This window comes from Triticum urartu, chromosome 6A (genome assembly GCF_056163025.1).
Source record: "Triticum urartu cultivar PI428250 chromosome 6A, HENAU_Tu73, whole genome shotgun sequence".
In the NCBI taxonomy this organism is placed as follows: Eukaryota; Viridiplantae; Streptophyta; class Magnoliopsida; order Poales; family Poaceae; genus Triticum; species Triticum urartu.
The window spans coordinates 88,254,248-88,275,147 of NC_141878.1; the positions used below are offsets into that span (position 1 = coordinate 88,254,248).

Below are 20,900 nucleotides of genomic sequence, written 5' to 3' on the forward strand. Positions count from 1 at the left end.
TCATCTTAGACGTCAAGAATCTGTTCAGCAAACTAAGCACTTTGATTAAAGAAACTTCACCAAAATCCTCTTCCAGCCTTCTCATAATTCTGTGTGCAGCAACCTCTGTTTCATATTCACCTGCCAACGAATCAGACATGGAGCCAAGAATAAAAATCCTAGCCTTTTTATTGTCCTTATTCCACTCCTTGAGTTCTTCTGCATAATTATCCTTTTCCTCATCTGAAGCGTCATTAGCAGGTTTGTTAGGCTCGGCTGTCGAAATTACATACTCAATATTCTCAGCTGTACGGAGAAACATCATCTTTCTTTTCCAAACAGTGTAATTTGCGCCATCTAATTTGTAGTTCCTGAGCAACTCAGCAAACACGCTATTAGAAGCCATCTATCCACAAAGTTCAAAACAGAAAAAATTCCTTTGGTGGTGTTGAACCGGAGCAGCAGTAGCAGATGAGAGGCCTGACAAATTCCGAGCAGTCATTCGTGGATAGCTCGTGTACCTGAGGACTCGTCGAGGTGGATGGCTTGGAGCGGTGACGGGCGGCTGGACGAGAGCTTCCGGCGGAGTGTGGATGGAGATCGGGCCGCCGGCGGAGTCGGTGACTTTGGGCGGTGGCTGTCGGCGAGGCGAGAGTGCGGCGCGGCGCGGCGAGGCGACAGTGCGGCGCGGCAGGGCGACAGTGCGGCCGCGCGAGACGGGAACGGCGAGGCGAGACGAGAAAATCGATCTGGAGCGATTCCTTTGCGGCGGAGCGCACACGAGATCAATCTAATCCAAGTTGGACTTGTGAGCGACTAGTTGACCACAAGCAGAGTACGCAACGGAATTGTTTTCCGGTCGAATCGAGTCATACGACTATTGTCGTTAACCCTAATCCGCTCTGATACCAATGTTAGAAATATGTTGTTGTCTACCCCCTATTCTTCCGCGCTTTTTCGTAATGCCGCTCACAATTGCATATCCGATGCTAGGGGGTAGGGACCTTCTTATACTGTGTTTCCAAAGAGTCCGCCTCTTATACAGTTATAAGATTCCTAGTCTTTAAACTAGTTTCCGGATAGAGTCCAAATCAAACTACCAACCACGATATAATTTGTCTATTAGTGGATCCTATCCATCGAGTCCCTGAAGCACGCGCCTGTGAGCAACGCGTCATAATAGAGTATAAATTCCTCTAATTATGTAGATTAACATTAGGGCCGTAATCTAATTACACGATCTAGCTTCTTTCAATTATCAGCGTATCCGGATAGTCTTTCCAATATATAAAGCATATCCACCGATAATTGACCGGTTTCCTTAAGCATGCAACACTTAAGTACATTCTAGCAAGAGCAATTCCATGCACAAAACACATGTATAATTCCATATGAGGTATTCCGAATATTAATGATAATAAGTATTTGAATATAGTTGCAGGACACATAATCCCAACAAGTTTTAGGAGAACTATAATCCTCACGGCAAATGTCGCAGCGCGCGTGATCAAGCTAGTATTAGGAGAATTTTAGCCCTCACAACAATAAGCTCACACATATACACTATATTCTTCACTGCATTGATTTTGTAAGCTACAGCCTTGATGCTAAACCACCACCCAGCTTCTGCAGAAACTTCTGGTCAACCTCTTGAGGTGACATGATCTGAATGGACTTGATGCTGATCACAAACTCCCTGCAGCATCCATGTCAAAAATGTCAGGGTACCCAACCAATAGAATCTTTACCGAAAAATAATAGAATCTTTCATCATATGTCATATGAACAGTAAAAGAAAAAAGGGCAGTCTCCTAAACTTCCCTTTTAAGGAAATATGCACACATTTGTGTTTCAGTTGTATCAACTGCTGACATTTTAACAGCTTCCAGTTTCTCGGGGAATATTTGAGATCAGGAATCTTGAGAAGTTCATATTGCCATAGGCAGAAAGTTAACGGTGGACTTACTCCCATGGGCCATCACCGAGAAGTAGGAAGTCACCCTCATCATCCTGGTAGAGACACGTCCAACCTTTAGTCTGTCGTTCTTCGAGTTGCCCTTCGATGCCAAACATGTGGGCCAAAGCTTGATATAATTCTCCGTATTCAGAGAACCTAGCGATGTCAATGGAGCGGCCTATAGCCCCACGTTTGTGGACCTAAAAAACATAGGTTAAGATAACATGCAGAAGAATGAATGAACACAACAAAGAAAGCATATGGTCAAGAGATCACGGCTCATTAATAGAACAATACCCATGTTTGGCATCATAGGCATAATATCCAATTGTCTAAAGCTAATAGAACAATACCCATGCAACAATGTTTAAGAAGGACACTACACTATCATTTGGCTGAGCTAAATTCACCCATACCCGCTCTCATTTAAATGGTTTGGGCCAGGTCAACAGTTGGCGTGGCCCGAAGATGAATAGACCACCACCACAAATTGAAGATCTTCATAGGAGTAAGGATATTATGCCTAAATACTTGCCTATATCTGACCATACATACAACCGTCATCTTACTACATATCCTGATAGTCCTTATATGATGGATATTAGAAAATTAGAGTTCCAAACTTTTTTTTTGCGGGGGCACAGTTACAAACTTTGATAACTAGCCAGAGCATAACTTAGTTTTGATATGATGATTATGTGCATAAATATGTCCTGATAGTCCTTGTATGATGGATATCTATTCTAACATTTGGAGGAGGCTCTGCTTCATAATAAATCAGCATTACAGTGCAGTGGTCAGAAATGCACTTCTGTTTCTCAGTAATGCCTCACAAATTACTCATTATGCATTAGGAAACATACACTGCTTGAAAAAACATATTGTCTAGAGGAAAGAGCAAACCTTAATGAGTGGCATCCTCTGGCAAAGGGGCAAGGCGCCGAGAATTTCTGTTCAACAATCAACAAGGCGGCATCGTTAATTAGAGAATCGATGGGACTCCAAGCCATATCTGATGACAAAATGACAGAAACCATGCAAACCGACATTTCCCGACGAGCATCCTCTCTTTGCATTCTGTAGTTGAGATACGATTTTGACACTTGGCAAACTCAAGTGCAGTTACCAGCAAGACTAGTGTTTCCATACCCTCTGCCCAAACTGCCACTCCTGGTTACTACTTGGATCCATGGCTCGACTAAAATTATCCAAAGCGGGGTTTCACTCTTTAGAAAAGATACCTAGTACTTATATTTGGCTTCACATCTTAGCTCATCAACAATCGCTAAAAGTATTGGCGCAAGTCAATTTCAAGCACACATGAGATATTTTTGTCTAAGCTCATCTCACGCAAGTGTTTTGCGCGTTGGTACAACCCCTTTAAAAGTTTGCATGAATCTTTGCATGAATCTTATAAAGATACTTTAAAAGGTTATCGTCATATTAGCCTGCAAACGTATGAGTAGATTGATTTGTAGACAAAAGACTATATTATCTCTTTTTTGTTAAAGGGGTACCTTCTAGTAATCACCACCTTTTAATCTGAATCGAAACCTGTAAACTTTTCTAGGGCACGCAATTAAGAAAAAACTTCTTTATTTTCTCGTAGAGCAATCAACGAAAACTGACTGTATCGGATCATACCCCCAACGGACCCCATATCGTTGCCTTGCTACATCAATCCGAAGCAGTGCAGTTTAGCTCAACCTGAGGATCCGGGGCGTAGGAACCCTGCCCAGATCATCCCAATCCGGAGGCGCTCGAGGTTTCCCCGCCACCTAAAAAGGGGAATGGACCGAGGGAAATGGAGGAGCGATGGCTGGGGGAGGGACGAGGTTTCTCACCTGACCTGACCACGGGCGGGCGGGGGGCGGAGGAGCCGGAGAGCAGTGGTAGTGGTGGTTTGGTACAGGACAACAGATCAAGTGATCAACCGGCTCTGCGGTGCGCGTAGAGGGGGGTAGGGGCCAGCTCTCACCGCACCCAGCAACGCGGTAGGCGAACGAGCACACGACAGGTGCAGCTGTTTGTTGGCGTCCGCATCGGTCAAATCAGCATACAGAATTATTGGTTCCCTCGTCACTCGTCAGCCCAGGTCAGACACGATGTAACTTAAAAAATAAACCAAGTTCATAGAAAAGTTTATCAGAAGTTTTTCTGGGGTCAAACAATCAAAGTTTTACTTTGCGTATGAGGTTTGTCTGAAATCAAACAATCAAAATTTTAATCAAGTTCGTAGAAACGTTTATCAACATTCACAACAAAAAGTGTGAATGTTATATTGTGACATGGCAAAATTTCTACATGTGAGGGCCCCGCTCTCACCTCACCGCACCCAACAGCGCGGTAGGCGAACAGGCACACGACACGTGCTCTAGTTTGTTGCCGTCCGCATCGGTCAAATCAGCGTACAGAGTTATTGGTTCCCTCGTCACTCTACGATATACTCCCTCCGTCTGAAAAAATTTATTCCAAATTTGTCCCTCAAATGGATGTATGTATCTGTATATACGTACTTGTAAAATAAATTGGTTTTTCTTAAACACCGGCCCTACTTTCTTTTTTTACTTCGTACATTAGGTTTGTCTGAGGCAGAACTATTGAAAATTTGACCAAGTTTATAAAAAAGTTTATCGACATTCTTAATACGAAATCGATACTATTAGATCCATCATAAAATAGTAGGCTAGCCCTGGAAGCGGATTAGGAGCACTCGGGTGCTCCACCCCCCCCCCCCCCCCCACCCCCCCTATATTCAAAAATAATTTAATAATTCAAAAAAAGCCAAAAAAATGTTGGATATATTTTTGAACGAAATATGACTAGGTATTGTACTCATATAAAATGTTTGGCCAAGGAATAATTCTCGTTGATTTCAGGACAAAAAAACAAATTTATGACGACAATATAGCATAAATAGTACTTGTATCTAGTATTTTTTGAGAAATCTTTAACCCCAGATACAATAAAAGTCATTTCCTATTTAAATCTTTTTATACGAGTGCAATACCTGATCATGTTTGATTCCATAAAAAATTCCAGGATTTTTTTGACTTTTTGTGAATTATTAAATTATTTTTGAATATAGAAGGGCGTAGCACCTGAGAGCTCCTATGCATTCTCGGCTAGCCCTGTGGTTTAATGGCTATAGGATTGAAGAGCTAGCCCTGCCAGTTTTTTTAGCGAAAACCTTCATGGCGGGTTTATTCATTATTAGGCAAAAAAAACATCGTTTGACAAGACAGCCACAAGAAAATTAGGAGGATCCTTTTACCACACAATAGGGCTAAGCTCCGACTTACTAGCTAAAACATGTGTCGTCATATTGCCTTCCCTAGAACAAAACTCGAACGAAACATCACTGAGCTCATGACAAAGGAAGAAGCAATCGTAGTACTAGATCGCTGCCGCGGGCCCAAAAGAATGGCCACCATGTTTTATAATCTCAATCACCTCCATGCAATCGGAGTTCACTATAATCATGTTGCACCCCATGGCTAGCCCTGCAAGTTTACAACAGGGTGACCAAACGAACAAGGGATAGGCGGAGTGTCTACGATGCTCTATCCGATGGAGCTTGGGCTCGTGATGTTGGGCCGTCAATGGACGCGGCAGCCGTAGAGCATCTCCAGCCGTGTCCCCGACAAGGCCCCCTAGGCGACTTTTCAGTCGTCGATGTCAAAAAATCGATTCAGTCGCGCCCCCATGGGCTCAATTTTCGCCGGCTCGGGTCGAAATTGGTGCTAACGGATCCAACCCGACCTCGGTGAGTTGGGGGCGCTCGGGGGCGCCGGGCGAATCGTTTTTGACGTGAAAGAGCCGCGGGCCCTCTTTGTCAGCGACTTGTCTCGCTTCTCGTCGCTTCGTCGTCCTCATCGCCTCGTTTTCCGCGATGAATCAATGCCAAAGCTGCCGCGCCGGTCAGCCTCCGCCACTGATGCCTCACGGGCGGCGCAATGAAGGCAATGACCCCGTGCATGCCATGCGTAACGCGGCGGCCACACGTGCGTGCGGCACCTCCGCCTATATAAGCCGACCCCCAGCGCGCCGGTGGCACGCACAGAGTCTCCACCGCCGATGCGTCCTCTCTCCCCTTCCTCCCTCTCCCCTCGCCGTCCCCGGTTCAAAGAAATGGCTGAACGCTTCCCAGGTGACGGTGCGGCGGCGAATGGCTTCGGCCGCCGTCACCTTCACGAGGATGAAGCCCGGCTCCTCTTCGAGGTCGAGTACCCGGTCCCGCCGGACATGCGGGTGCCCGGGGCATGGAGAATCAGCGCCGGCGGGGTCCCGGTGCCACCACCACCCACCGGGGCGGCGCGGCGTGCGGAGATCGCGCGTATCCGCGCCTCCCTATCGCGGGCGGCGAGGGAAGGGCCACGGTACGTCCCGGACAGCCCGCTCTAGGAGTCTTACTTCCGCCACCGCCACGCCGAGCAGCTCGAGGCCACCAACGGCGTCGTGCCCTCCGGCAGACTCAACTCCGAGGGGCGGCGCCGATGGTGGGGCGTGCCCGACCGCATGCTGGAGGCCATCCTCGAGTACATCGAGGGCGGCAACACGCCGAGGCTGGAGTACCCGGAGCCCCCGTCCTTCTCTCGTCGCCATGGGAGCTCGTGGACGCCGAGGCGCATGGACCCCGGGGCGTCCTCTTCCTCGTCCGGTCGGTCAGGTGGCTCTCCCTGCCTCCGCCCCGTCAAGCCGAAGCCCCAGGACGACACGCCTGTCAGCCGGCGCACCTGCAGCTCCGGTGTCCGCATCGCCGACTCCGCCCCCGCCTCGGACTGTCTCGTCCTCGTCGCGCCCAAACCAGAGCTCAGCCTCCCCCCGGAGTACGAGGAGATAGCCCGGCGCGGCTTCTCCGACGCGGACGCCCTATGGTGGGCGCGCGACGACTACCTCCGGACTAAGATGGCCCGGCAGACCCGGGCCCTGGAGGAGATCGCCGCCCGCAAGCGTGGGCGCGAGGACGAGCACGGCGTCGTGATCCCCAACAGCGACGACGACGAGGACGCTGCCGGACCGTCCAACCCGCCGCGCCAACCGGGGGAGGGTTGCAGCAGGGACGGCGGCCGCGGCGGAGGCGGGACGACGACGACTACGACGACAACGACAACGACGACGACGACGACGACAGCGACTACACGCGGTTCTACAGCCTCCTCGGCATGTAGAACTACAAGGGCAGCGGGCGGCGAGGAGCGGCGAGGCGAGCGAGACGGCGGGCGGGCCTAGTAGTGTATTTTTTTTCTTTTTATAAAATATTTTAAATATGTATGAGTGGGCGTGTTTGTGCCGTGTTTGGTTGAATTTGGTTTGAAGTCGCCGAAACGCCTTGTTTGTGCCGTACTTTAATTTTCAAAAAAAATCCGTGAACGTCGCGACTGGGTGGCATCACGTCCCAGCGCGCGTTTTGCACCGGTGCATCCCTAGGGGCGATTTTTAGCGCCTCCTGAAAGACCAACGGCTGGAGATGTTCCTAACGCAATTCCTACACCTTTGGCCGCTCATGGCCGGGATTGTTCTGGACCCGCAGCAAAGGGATACCATTGCTTGGTAATGGGAGAAAGGAGGCTGGTTTATGGCCAAGTCTGAATACGCGGCCAAGTTCACGACTATGGAGGTGTCGCCCACTACTTCGTTCACTTGGGTGGAGTGGGGGCATACATACAATAACAACATGTAAACCCAGTTGCGACGGGGCTCTTTCCCATCTCTTTCATAATACTCCCTTCGTTTTAAAATAAATGACTCAACTTATATCCTAACTCTAGTATAAAGTTAATATAAAATTGAGTCACTTATTTTAGGAAGGGGTGAGTAATACACATGAGAAAAACAAGATAACCGCATCAATGAGCAGGGTATTATGTAGTATATATGATTTATAATACCACTCTTGAGAAAACCATGATATGCATATTTGATTGCAATATAGGGAGTATTATGAAATATAATGTGGATGGAACATACAGCATCCAAAAACACATGTAATTTACTCATGTTGGTTGGATGTACTATACTGTAGAAATGCTTTCGTTTTGGAAAGATGATACCGTTGGAAACCCTAACAGACTTCCTAACTTGGAATGCTAACAAATACTCCCGTCCGAAATTACTTGTTGGAGAAATGAATATATTTCTCTGACAAGTATTCCTAGACGGAGGGAGTACAAAGATTACCAGGCCAGCATGATGATCATACTCGTTGGAATGTACGGATAGATTAAATTTGTCTCGTTGGGTCTTAGTTCTAGGTCTAACGAACTGTTGAATAATATACTTTACCCTGGAGTGTGTTCTGATATTTACCATTGGCATGATTAAATTTAGAGTCGTTGCCAGAAAATAAAATTGATACCCCACACGGAATAACAAAAATACATTGTATAATTGCATTGACTACTTATCACAAAAAGAAATCACATTGATTACTATAGAGAACTTAGTAATGCTATTATTACTTTGTCAGCCTAACAGGTACAAGACCAGAGCAGGTTTCAAGTCATTGCCACGCACAAGTATGAAAAGTAAAATAGACTTCTCTGAAATCATTCAAACATCAGCACAGATAACATGGCGCGAGATCGCATCAGCGAAAATGCGTATATACCCCATCTCTGGGTACATGGCATCAAACTGGCTACAGACTAATTTAGCTACTCAGTGCTATGAATAGCCGCAAGACTTCAAAAATTTAGGCTACCCCACCTCTGGGTACATGCCAACGACTGAATATTGCAAGATAACCAAAACTTCTTCGGCCAATGCTGAATCCTGCTAATGATTTGCTACAAAGACGCACCACTTGATTTATAGGATGCAGCGTTTCCATCGCCGATTCAAGTATGCCGTTCCATGAACTTCTCAATCGCCACAGAGAAGGCACCAAAACCCACGCACCCGATACATGTAGCTTGAGGGCCACCTGCAAGAAAAATACCAGTTCCATTAGGGAGGATGAAATATCAAATTGGGCTGTATAACCAATAACAGTATAACAACTTGCTAGTGGTGCTAGAGTGCTTTGCTAATTGTTATCCACGCTTCTCTCGTCCTCATTATTATTATTTAATGCTTTATTAGCTAGCAAAAAAATGATTCAAAATAAGCAATCACAACTTTGGCTAAGCAGTAAAGAATCAAGGGGTAGACAAGGCAAGTGGTCAAAACACCATAACAGAATGCTGGCCTGGCACACCGACTACATGATGAGTATCTATAAGCTCCCGAATACAGTAAGAAGTATAGCATTGGTTAAACTATCTGAAATCTCATAACAGAGAATGTGGGACACAAACTGCTAGCCTGACGCACCGACTACATGATGAGTACGACTGCCCTTCAACTTGCCCTAGTAGAACCAAACTACTTTTAGAGTGAGTTTACTCCCATTCTTACAGTCAAAAAGAAATGTCGGCCCATCCACCTCAAGCCAGCCTAAAACATCTCTAACGATTGCAGATAGGGAAATTCTCTTAGGAGCATAAGTCGATCCATTGTAAAAATTATGTTGGTTCTCATCCACAGTTATTTACAAGACGTACCTTTTGCGGCTAAAGCCCCTCCTGTGACACAGCCAGCTACTGCCGAATTGGTAATGTCATGCTTTGCCCGAGCCTGACAGGATATGACCATTCGAAGCGTCCAAATAAGTATGTTTTTACAGAAATGCTCATAAATGGAATGAAAAAAAATGTCACGCTGCACCTACCTTCTCTACGACGCATTCAGCTGCAGAGAAAATCAAGCCCATCACTGCAAAGGTCTTAGCATGGCTCATACTTTTCCTACCCATCTGTTTTGCCTGGTAGACTATTTGTTGCCTTGCTGTCATCTCCTCTGACATTATCGGATTTTCCAAAGCTCCAAAAAACAGTCCCATAAGTACACCAAGACCACCACCTATTGAATGAAAGCAATGCAGTTAATAACAGATGTGCATACTCCATAAGTCCATTTTATGAAACATTATGCACTTGTAAGTGAGCCCCATGTGGGATAAGCCCATAGCTGATGCTCTAAGTAGTTTAGCATGACGCAAAATGATTGACAAGCATAGAAGCACAAGCCAGTAGCCAACAACTCAACATGACTTCTAAGTTAGTATAGGACGGAGTATCCAGCCACTGACTATTGGCTGTTGTCTTAAGGATACCAACTGTCAAACTATAGGAAATACTGATAGTTTGGTAATACATAAAATAGAGTGCACGGTATCAACATCACTGATTCTATCCTCTAAACGTTAACAAACAAATCATTAAGCAGGGCAAAATCAGACAATAAATACTTTAACATCGCAGGCCTTTGCCATGTTCTAGATTCAATGAAATATCAACAAGTTGTTGGAAAGCTACATATACTGCACAAGTGAAATGTTACTAGTACTCACACGTGGACGCACATACACACACAATGCTATAGCATTAGATCCGATGTTTAGTTTCTTCATTTGAAGCAGAAGAAACAGCAGATCATGGAATGAATGGATCAGAGCAAACTTTTTTTAGGAGACAACTGGATGAACCACACCTGCTCTGATCGATTTTATTCACGCAGCAAAAACTGTACAATCAAGCATGCAAACAGAGGAAGGCACATACCCAATGCTAAAAGGAACAACACTAGGAAACCAGGAGATAAGATGGCCAACATCCAAGGCAGAGGAAATGCAAACCTTCCAAAGGTCAGATTGGTTGCGAATAACACTAGGAAAGGCCACAACATCAGTGTTGACATGATCAAACACCAAGCCATTACCAGCATGGCTGCGATGTATGTCTATTGCATTATACTTCTTGCAGCATTGACATGAAAAGGATTCAGAGAGGCGCACTGCCAAACAGCAACCTTTCTAAAGCTGTACAAAAATATTCAGATTATTGCTCAAAAATTAGAAAAACTGGCAGACCAACCTTCACTAAACGCCAACCTTGCTATTTTCTGCACATCACGCTGTATGCCTATGGCACAATGTTGTAGCTACAACAGATAACGATTGTGCATTGTTAAGCAGCAACCTTTCTAATGCTCTACCAAAACCCTTTTCAGACTACTTGAAACTTTATCCAACCACTTTCTGAATACTTGACCATCTGACATGTAGAGAAACTCTCAATCTTTAATTCTTTGAAAGGTAATAATACTACGTGTGTTATGGCCGTCATATACTACAGCCCAGGCAGTTAGGGGCCTGGCCCAGTTATCGTATTTGGAGATTATATAAACTCATGTAAGGACTCATTTGAAGTTAAGCAGAAGTAAACATATTTGCTCGGCTTCCTGAAGGGAGCTGGGAGACCTAACCCTAGCCGCCGGCGACCTCACCTTCCTCCATGCCAAGCCCCCTTCCACCCCTACAACCTACGAGCTAGACCCGGTAGGAACCCAGCTCCTACCAATCTGGTATCAGGTGTCTCAGGCTCGATCATGTCCGCGCCACCGCCCACCCCCTCCCTTCCGCTGCCGATCGCCTCTTCGTCGCCGATGACCGCGGCCAGCACGCCGTCCCTGACCGGGCCGGCCTCCTCCGCCGCCTGGACGCCACCCGCGCCCGCCCCCGCCGTGCTCACCCCGGAGGAGATGACGGCGGCGCTCCGGGACCTGACTCAGGTGGTCCAGGGCATCTGCACCTTCCTCGCGGGGCACTATGGGTTGCAGGCCTGCAGCCGCCCGCCCCCATCACCACCATCCCGGGGCCGCAGCAGCTCCCGTGGCAGCCGCCCCCACCAGCGACCTCGGCGCATCCATCATGCCACTGCCGCAGCGGAAGCAGCCGCCGCCACCACCGGCGATCTCGGGGCCGGGCCTTCCGTCGACGGCGCCCGGGGTGCCCATCCACCAGGTCCTTTTCCCCCGTCGCCATCTCGGCTACCGGCCTGGCTCGTCGGATCCATCGAGCCTGTCTACACGATGGCTTCAGGACAGCCACACGTGCTGTCACCGCCGGCGCCGCCCCCGATCATGCAATTCGGCGGGTCCTCGGGTGCCGCGGGTCCCTACAATGGTGTGGACAGGCCCCTTTTCCATGGCAGTACTCTACAGCCCGCACACTCGACGCCGTCGCACGGATGACACATACCCGCCCGTCGTCCACGCTCAGCCACCGCCGAGATTCTCCAAGCTGGAGTTCGCGACCTACGACGGCACCGTCGACCCCCTGAATTGGCTCAACCAATGCGACCAATTTTTCAGGGGGCAGCGCATGCTTGCGTCCGACCGCACCTGGATCGCCTCCTATCATCTCCGAGGCGCCGCCCAGACGTGGTATTACGCCCTCAAGCAGGACGAGGACGGCATGCCACCATGGGAGCATTTCCGCGATCTGTGCCTCTTGCGCTTCCGTCCGCCTACACGCAGGAGCCATCTGGCGGAGCTTGGGGCCTTCCGTTCCTCACCACAGTGCAAGACTTCGTCGACCGCTTCCAGGCACTGGCATGCCACGCCCACGGTGTTTCGGCTCGTCAGCGGGCTGAGCTCTTCGTCGGCGGCCTACCGGACCACATCCGCGTGGACGTGGAGATGCGCGGGCCACAGGACCTCCAAACGGCCATGTACTACGCTTGCGTGTTCGAGCGCCACGCGGTGGCCATCCAGCAGGCGTCACCACCCCGGGCCGCTGGGCCGCCACCCTGGCCGGAAGTTCCCGCGCAGGGTCGGCCTGCTCAGGCTTCCGTGGCGCCCCTCGCCGTGACAGCGGCGCGCCCGTTCCGCCGGCTCACCCCGGCCGAGCAACTCGAACGTCGCCGCCAAGGGTTGTGCTTCAACTGCGGCGAGCCCTACGTGCCCGGCCACGTCTGCGTTGGCGCCCGTTGATCACCTCGAGGAATTCCGCAAGCGCTTCCCCACCCTTCCAGCTCGAGGACGAGCTGTTTGTGCAGGCGGGGAGAGATGTTATGGCCGGCATATACTACAGCCCAGGCAATTAGGGGCCTGGCCCAGTTATCTTATCATTATTAGAGGCTTAGCCCAGTTATCATATTTGGAGATTATATAAACTCATGTAAGGACTCGTTTGAAGTTAAGCAGAAGCAATCATATTTGCTCGGCTTCCTGAAGGGAGCCGGGAGACCTAACCCTTGAGCCCTCTCTCTCTCTCTCTCTCTCTCTCTCTCTCTCTCTCTCTCTCGTGACGGCGCCCCAGCGCCGGCGACCTCGCCTTCCTCCACGCCAAGCCCCCTTCCACCCCTACAACCTACGAGCTAGACCCGGTAGGAACCCAGCTCCTACCAACGTGTTAAGTACCGGAATTTAATTGGGTTGATTTCATGACCCCAACTTTACTTCACGAATCACTACAAAAACTTAGACCCCAACTCTCCCAGGCAAATTCACTTGAAACAAAGGTATTTCCCTCAATAACAAAAAAAAGTTGAAACAAAGGCACCTCCATTATGCACTATCACATGCCACTTCGCATGAAGGATCATCAAGACGGGATCAAAGAAGTGTTTTCTATTGCCACCAAAGATTTTGAGCAGCTAGAGTAACTAATTAACAGTAGACAGTTGTACAAGTGAGTACAAACGAATCAGCATATGAACATATTTAAGTTCTTAAGCTCAAAATAAATTTAAGTTCATCTCTTGCAGAGCTGGCATTGTTTTATTTGTAATTCTTCAGGTGAAGAGCTAACCATCTAAAGAATGAACAACCACATCCATGTGACACCATCCAGAAACTCTGATTGCATGGCATTTGAGCAAGATCATGGAGACATATTAACTTGGCATTTTAGCATAATTCAATTACAGAGTTGTATAATGCGCCCCGGTAGTACAATTTGCTCAGTAACCGAATAGCACTAACCATATACTGTACATAGTATTAAGAGATTTGAGTTGGAGGTGGTGAGTAACGTTACCCATGACTCCACTGAGGACGCTCCGGACGGCGCAGTTGTTCATCATCTCCTGCCCCTTGATCTCCTCCGGCGTTGGCAGCTGGAGCGGCTGCACCGCAGCACTCTGGCTGGCCGCATCGCCGCCAGCGGATGGCTCCGGCGAAGCCATCTCACAGTCTGATCTCCCCCTCCCGGTAGTACGACGGTGGAGCTAGCTGCGGGCCGTGAGGATCACTGGAAAGGCGATGAATGGGATTGGAGAAGAAGCCGAGCGCTGGCTACTTGTCCTGCTCGGCTTTCCTTTCTTTTCCTCCCCTCCAAGAAAAGAGGCGGCGGTAAGGGAGGCAGGGGAAGGGGATCCCGGTGGCGCCTGCCTCTTCCCGCTACCGGAGGACGCAAACGTACTCTCGGGAGTACGCTGCCGTGTCCCCTTATCAGCAAGACCTGCAAAACATGAATCTGTGGTTAGTATGGCGGGATGGAGGGGCTGCGCCGGCTCGCGCGGGAGAGGAAAGATGGCTGCAGGGGAAGGAAAGGGGCGGCGGCCGCGGGGGCCTGAAGATCCTCCGCCGTGGGAGAGAGGAGGAGGAGGAGGAGGAGGAGGGCCAGCGAGTGGGGAACCATACCTGAGCCGCCGCCGCCGCCGCCTGAAGCTTCTCGCGCGGCGAGGAAAGGCCAGGTCTCCCTCGAGCCTGTGTCCCAGCGGCCCCAAGTTTTGCCGAGGAGGGCCAAGTCGACCCAAATGGGAGGCACATTCGAAGGGGGATGCTATTTGGCGAACGTTCGCCAGCAAAGTTTCAATCAGAAGCACTCATCTTAAAGCACGAGCAACAGCCACGTCACTTTTCTTCTCGTTGATGTGCGTTGTGGAGAGAGCCTCAGCCATCTTTGTTTGTAAAGGTTTCAGTTGCTAGCGGATTTCACGGGCACCGATAGGAATTTTATAGGAATAAAAAAATCATAGAAAATGAGATGACATGCATGTCTATTCCTATAAAGAAAGAAATGTCATTTGATACATAGGATAGGATTTTTACATTGAGTCTAGGCTAATGTTTTTTTTCCTCCAAAACGTGAAGGATTGATTCCTATCCTACATAGGAATAAGAATCCATTCCTACAAATCAAAAGGCTTCAAAGGATTTTTTTTCTTTTCTTTTGTAAATCCTATCCTATAGAATTCCTACAAAAATCTTACACAGCAAAAGAGGCCTTACATTGTGTGGGGGAGTGAAAAAAAAAGAATAAGTATGATCGGTGCTTTATATATAAAACGGAGCGAAAGTCTTTTTCCATAAAAGAATAGAGTGAGTCATTGGAACACTTGGGGAACATTTCGAAAAGGCTACAACTAAACTCGGTGCACTTGCAAAAACATCAAAGGCAACTAGGAAAAGGTCTTCCTCCCCTCGACCTTCACCGGTGAGGTCGTGGATTCATCTCCTCTTTGACTGCCGCTCTAGTGACCGGTGGCAGGGAATGGAATCCTAGTGCCTCGGCTCTAGGCTCCAACTAGTAGATAGTTTAGGGTTTTAGTGCTCGCAGGGGCAGTGCTTGGGCAGATGGCGACACTCCATATTTGAGTCGGTCTTCTAATCTTCAATCCTCCTCGAGCTCGTCCTTCGGGGCGGATTAGACGCAGCTCCGGTATTGATTCTTGGCGGCCCCTCGAGGAAGCGAGGTTAGGGTTTCTCATTGTGCATAGGCTACGACGTGATTTGGTGTCAGGTTCTTCGGATCGATTCAAGGGTTCAACGATGGCGATCGTGGCTCCATGGCATTGGTTCTCGACTGTCATTGACAAGGTTAGGTCAGCGCCGGCAAGGGAGCCACAACAGTGACGTGTCGGTGGCTCGTTGTGATATAGAAACTGGTCATTGTCCAGTGGTTCAAGAACTCAATGTGATTTTTATTATATTTATGATGTTTTGTGTTTTTGATGAATCTTTATAACAAATCTGAGTTCTTTAAAAAACGATCGGTGACGACAGTTACAAGAAACGAAGTTCTTACAGAAATTTATGTCGTCGCGAGGATGACAATTTATTTTAACAAGAACGGAAAATCATGTCTAGAAAACTAAACTGAAGTGGATTTGCTATGTTTGCTAACTAATTTTTTCTTCCTCGGCCAACACAAACCGTCATGGAAGACATTCGCATTTACCATGTCCCTGAGCAAACATTCGCCAGTTAAGCCTGTTCTACAAGAAACTATACTCCTTCCCCATCCGTTCTTCTCAAAGCCGCCGCCGCCTTCTCCCACAAACCTAATTAATCAGCTTCTGTCATCAGTACGCACGTAGCAGAGGTTTATGAGAGCATCTCTAGCAGATTCGACATAACCCGTCCCGCAAAAATTGGCTTACAGGATACTGTAAAACTTTTTTTTGCATTTTTATACTATGACTATTGTTCTGACAGAACAGATCGTGTAAAATATTTCATGGTCCCAGCAAAATTGCACAAACCCCCTTTTTACAGTATGACTTTTTTTTGCATTTTTACAGTATGACCTTTGTTCTAACTAAATTTATCATCATCGGCCAACAGAAACCATCATGAAAAACATTCGTGTTTACCATGTTTCCATGCGAGCGAACGTTCGCTGGTTAAGCCAGACTTACAGGAAACTGTACTCCGTCCTTCCCCATCCGTTCTTCTCAAAGCCGTCGCCGCCTTCTCCCACAAACCTAATTAATCAACTTCTGTCATCAGTACGCACATAGCAGAGGTTTGTGAGAGCATCTCTAGCAGATTCGACATACCCCGTCCCGCAAAAATTGGCTTACAGGATACTGCAAAACTTTTTTTTCTACATTTTTATAGTATGACTGTTGTTCTGACAGAACAGATCGCGTAAAATATTTCATGGTCCCAGCAAAATTGCACAAACCCCCTTTTTACGGTATGACTTTTTTGCATTTTTACAGTACTAGTAAGTTTGCACGTGCAATGCACGTGTATCCTTAGGAATTTTTTTGAGCCGCCTATCTTGCATCCAGAACAAAACTTTAATGGTTTACTCATGTCGTTCTCCACCCATTGTCTTCAAGTTTATTTCCTCCGTTTTATGACTAAGGAAACATTTCATGAAAAATTTCCTCTTTGTCCATAAAAATTTGTTGAAAAAAATGTATCATGGTTGTTCACCCTTTTCTTGACAGAATGTTTCATGGTTGTGTCGCTTGGCAATGGCATATTGCAAGTGCCATAACTGTTACTCCCTCCGTTCGAAATTACTCGTCCAAGAAATGAATGTATCTAGATGCATTTTAGTTGTAGATACATCCATTTTTGTGACAAGTAACTCCGAACGGAGGGAGTACATACGTGCCACCTTCAATCATCCCGTCATTTTCCAAATTGGAATAGTTAAGTTGTGAATTAATGTCACTATATTTGATCCATGAATGCTTTTTTAATAGCAGGTGATACATATACCTTATTTTTTCACGCAAATCCAACATCGACAAACTGATTATGTCATACCACAAAAGAAAATCCATTTCATATGTGTAACAAAAAGACAAACCTCTCAAGTATTCAATATCAGGAAAGCAATCTGTAGAAGCTAGCCTTCACCAGGTGCAAGGCCGCGTATCTGGTTCATATTCCTACGCGAACTGTTTACTTGCATCAACAACACGAAGACTAAGGCCTCAATCGGTTTGAAGGATTTTTGTAGAAAAAACACAGGAACAAGGATTCCGGAGGAAATTTTTCTATATATGCATTCAGTTTGTAGGAAATGCGTACAGGAATTTCATAGGAATACTACTCATTTCCTGTGTTTTTGGAGGAAACTACACACCCATTCAAAGCTCATTTTACGCGTAGGAACGAGGCAAGTCAAATCCTTAGGATGGCAAGTGCCATCCTATCAAATTCCTATACTACTTTTAATTCCTACGTTTTGATTTCCTTCAAACCGAATGAGCCCTAAAGTGTGTACATCTATATCAATATAAAAAACCCCAAAGGGGTAGATCCAACATATCTTGACCATCCAATCACGTTAATCCAAAAACACCCTTTTCTATACAAAATACCAAAGCTTATACTACCTTAAAATCCCAGCAGATGAAACTACAAAAGAATCTGAAATTTACCGTACACTCATTTACCTAGCCAATTGTACAATTGTGCATAAGAGAACATGTAGGAAAGGACCCCCAGTCAACCGCTCAAGAACCCTGCATGTTAGAATTTCAACACTTGTTATGAGTGTGAATGTCAAGGCACCAATGAAATGCAGAGCTAAGAAAAAAAATACATCAAAGTTGAGTGGATATAGAGCTAGACAAAAGAAAAGGGTGCCTTGAGAACTAATAAAGCTTAAAAAAAGAAATAACCTCAACAAAATTGTCTAAGCTTTGGCTAATAGCAAATAACATGGCAGGTTAACATGACTAATTGTACGTACGTCCACTGTGGATTCCAACAAACAACCTCTCCTTACCTCCTTACCCTTTTTTATGGTATTAGGTCCATACTGTTACTGTCATGTGAAAACACTTTTCTGAATGACCTCGTCTTGTATCTCATATTATACTGAATTTTAAGTAAGACCACTTGATAATGTGCTATCCAAATGACCAAATCTGCGAGCAAAGAAAGAAGATAAAAAAGCATTCCCATATGGTCGTACATAGCCTGTATCGCTGTGTATATACAACATTCCAATTGGGTGGCTGTGGGTGTCCAGGAAGCTATATGCTGAATTGGATTGCATCATAGTTGGGCCAGCCGCCATGTGCCTATAGGAACTGTTACAGCAACGCTTGAGGCGAGTCTTGAACTGCACAAGATCAATTGTGGTTCCTTCCTGAAGGCTGATTGCACAAGACAACAAAGGAATGCTGGATCCCCTCCGTGCCAGCTGAAAAACGGCAAACATAATGGTTGGATAATCTCTTGTCACAATGATCCCCTTCCAATAGAAAAATTAGAGAAACCAAAAAAAAATGAATGATTGGACAGGGCTGGCATGTCTAACTCGAATACTCGTTGTGAATCCCTGACTGCTTGCTCTGCCGCCGCATGCGCCGCTCTGTCCATCTTTTGCCTGGCATCTGAGATGTAGATAGTTCCAACCGACGAGCTTCCCATGTGGTTCACCACTTCACATCTCCACCGATGGATGAATGGAGGATAGCTACATTGCACGAAAAACTAGGAACAATTCCCTAATCATGATGGAGAAGCGCCCCGAATGACTATTTTTCATCTGCTTGATGTGTGTACAAAATCAGGGAAATCAGTATAATATGATCATTGGCGAGTCAAAAACACAAGCAATGCAAATCACATTGGTAATGAAGCTTAACTGCTGAATGTCTGCATTCAAATAACCCATGGAGGATTTATTTAGAACTCTAGTAACAAGCTTGCTTTGGCTGGCTTCAGTTTTATCAATGTGAATCAATATGTCACACATGAAGAAAATTTTCAAATGTGAAGCAACACGTCACTGGAAAAACAAGATGAACCAAAGAAAGCAGAGATGACAGACCTCCGGCTTGGCGGCTGTGTGTTTGAAGGCGGCTCGTCCCCTGACTGTGCGAGGTGAGGGGGAGATGTGAACAAAGGGCGGTTTAGGCAGCGTCCTTGACAGTCGGCAAGGCGGTTTAGGCGGCGTCCCCGACGGCCCGCAACGCGGTTTAGGCGACACCTCCCCCTCCCTGACGGTTGGCTAGGCGGCGTCCCCGACGGTCTGCGGACCAGGCGATGTAGGAGGCGGCATCCCTGATGGACGGTCAGCCAGGCGGTGTAAGAGGCGGCTTCACCACTGGCGTCGCCGGCGATGGCCGAGGCCAGACGAGGCGATTGGTGGGGGCGATACGAAGATCTGAGGGGTGGCAGATCGAGGCGATGGGGACGGCGTCCTCAAGGCACGACGGGTCGGTGGGGCAGCTGGATGCGTTGGGGGCGGCGGCTCGATATGATTGAGGCGGAGAGAGGAGGCGTCGGTTCCCCTGTGAGTTTCGTTTTGTGCGATAGGAACAACATCAGCGAATGGAAAGCCTGTTTAGCGCTAAGGGTCAGTTCTTTTGGGCGGCTTAAAAAAATAAGCCGCCTCTCCTCAGCTTAAAAAATAAGCTGCTGCCAAAATTTGTTGAGGCTTCTATATTATTTATCCTATAACTAGTCCATAAGCCTCGATGAATGAAAAAGGCGGCTTATAAAAAAAGTTGGGAAGGATGTGGTTTATTTTTTAAGCCGCTAAAAGAACTGACCCTAAATGTGTTTAGTCGCTCACCATTAGGATAATAAAGACCGTTGGATTAACGTGATTGATGGTCAAGATATGTTGGATCTACCCCTTTGGTCTTTTTATATTGGTATAGATGACTTTTGTTCTGACTAAATTTATCATCATCGGCCAACACAAACCATCATGAAAAACATTCACGTTTACCATGTTTCCACGCGAGCGAACGTTCACTGCTTAAGCCAGACTTACAGGAAAGAGGGAATTCCTTATTTGACACTTCCTTAAAATCATGTTCTTTATTTGACACTGAAAAAAAATTCTTCCATATATGACCTATAGTCTTAATTTTTTTCCCTATATGACACTCTAGTTCATTTTGTACACGTGAAAAGACCTTTTTAACCCTGTACATAATGTGAACAGAAATATGCAAATTTCTTTCCCTATTCGAAAGCTCGGTTATATTTTTCAATTTAACACGGCTTTGCACTCCAGCGACCCACCTGGCCAATGTATGCACTATAAAATAAAGGCGCTTCCTAAATTAAGCAAGCAAATGTTGATTGCTCAGTTGGTCGGCTCATCCTACCGAGAAAGTAGAAACCCGAGGTTGCTGGTTCGAGTGGTGCTACCACCTGGCCAATGTACGGGAGCCACTCTTCGCTCACAAAGAACTTAGCAATTTATTTAGTCCCATACCGCCTACTAAGCTAAGATTTCGCCTGTTTAAAGGGGAGCCACATATCGTCTCTTAAAGATTCTCTAACATAATAGGAAATGACGCTGTGTAGTGTGATTTAGTATGACGTATATGGGTATGGGTATATGGGTACTGTATCATGATGACCTGTTTGTACATGTGTGTTAGCGTGCTACCACTATTTTTTTTGTACGGGAGCCACTCTT

The 20,900-nt window shown here is 46.9% G+C and overlaps 2 protein-coding genes, 1 long non-coding RNA gene and 1 pseudogene across 10 annotated transcripts; 1 reads left to right on the forward strand and 3 right to left on the reverse strand.

The window, feature by feature from the left end:
• Nucleotides 1-1,358: 1,358 nt before the first annotated feature.
• Nucleotides 1,359-3,933, reverse strand: LOC125515123 (auxin response factor 5-like). 3 transcript variants are annotated; one of them, XM_048680551.2, is made up of 4 exons: nt 3,781-3,933; nt 2,840-2,886; nt 1,946-2,136; nt 1,359-1,675 (listed from the first exon to the last, which is right to left on the reverse strand). In XM_048680551.2, exons 2-4 carry the CDS (start codon nt 2,852-2,854, stop codon nt 1,573-1,575), a joined length of 309 nt encoding a protein of 102 aa, XP_048536508.1. In that variant the 5' UTR covers nt 2,855-2,886; nt 3,781-3,933; the 3' UTR covers nt 1,359-1,572. The 3 variants fall into 3 exon arrangements, with proteins under 3 accessions (XP_048536508.1, XP_048536507.1, XP_087384991.1); XM_048680550.2 differs by lacking the exon at nt 3,781-3,933 and adding an exon at nt 3,644-3,775; XM_087528865.1 differs by lacking the exon at nt 3,781-3,933 and adding an exon at nt 3,581-3,662.
• A 4,414-nt stretch (nt 3,934-8,347) lies between these two features.
• LOC125513558 (mitochondrial import inner membrane translocase subunit TIM22-4) lies at nt 8,348-14,649 on the reverse strand. The gene is made up of 5 exons (XM_048678684.2): nt 14,405-14,649; nt 13,800-14,222; nt 9,648-9,838; nt 9,481-9,553; nt 8,348-8,861 (listed from the first exon to the last, which is right to left on the reverse strand). The coding sequence occupies exons 2-5, from the start codon at nt 13,945-13,947 to the stop codon at nt 8,776-8,778; spliced, it is 498 nt and encodes a 165-aa protein (XP_048534641.1). The 5' UTR covers nt 13,948-14,222; nt 14,405-14,649; the 3' UTR covers nt 8,348-8,775.
• Nucleotides 10,543-13,790, forward strand: LOC147964132 (uncharacterized; annotated as a pseudogene).
• A 154-nt stretch (nt 14,650-14,803) lies between the features above and the next one.
• LOC125513559 (uncharacterized) lies at nt 14,804-19,789 on the reverse strand. Of its 6 annotated transcripts, none has more exons than XR_015607401.1 (4): nt 18,777-19,784; nt 18,240-18,659; nt 17,905-17,973; nt 14,805-16,470 (listed from the first exon to the last, which is right to left on the reverse strand). It is a non-coding gene; the product is annotated as an uncharacterized LOC125513559 (long non-coding RNA). The 6 variants fall into 6 exon arrangements; XR_015607400.1 differs by having other exon boundaries at nt 14,806-16,470; nt 18,248-18,659; XR_007286020.2 differs by having other exon boundaries at nt 14,808-16,047; nt 16,360-16,470; nt 17,905-18,659; nt 18,777-19,786.
• Between the last annotated feature and the right edge of the window lie 1,111 nt (nt 19,790-20,900).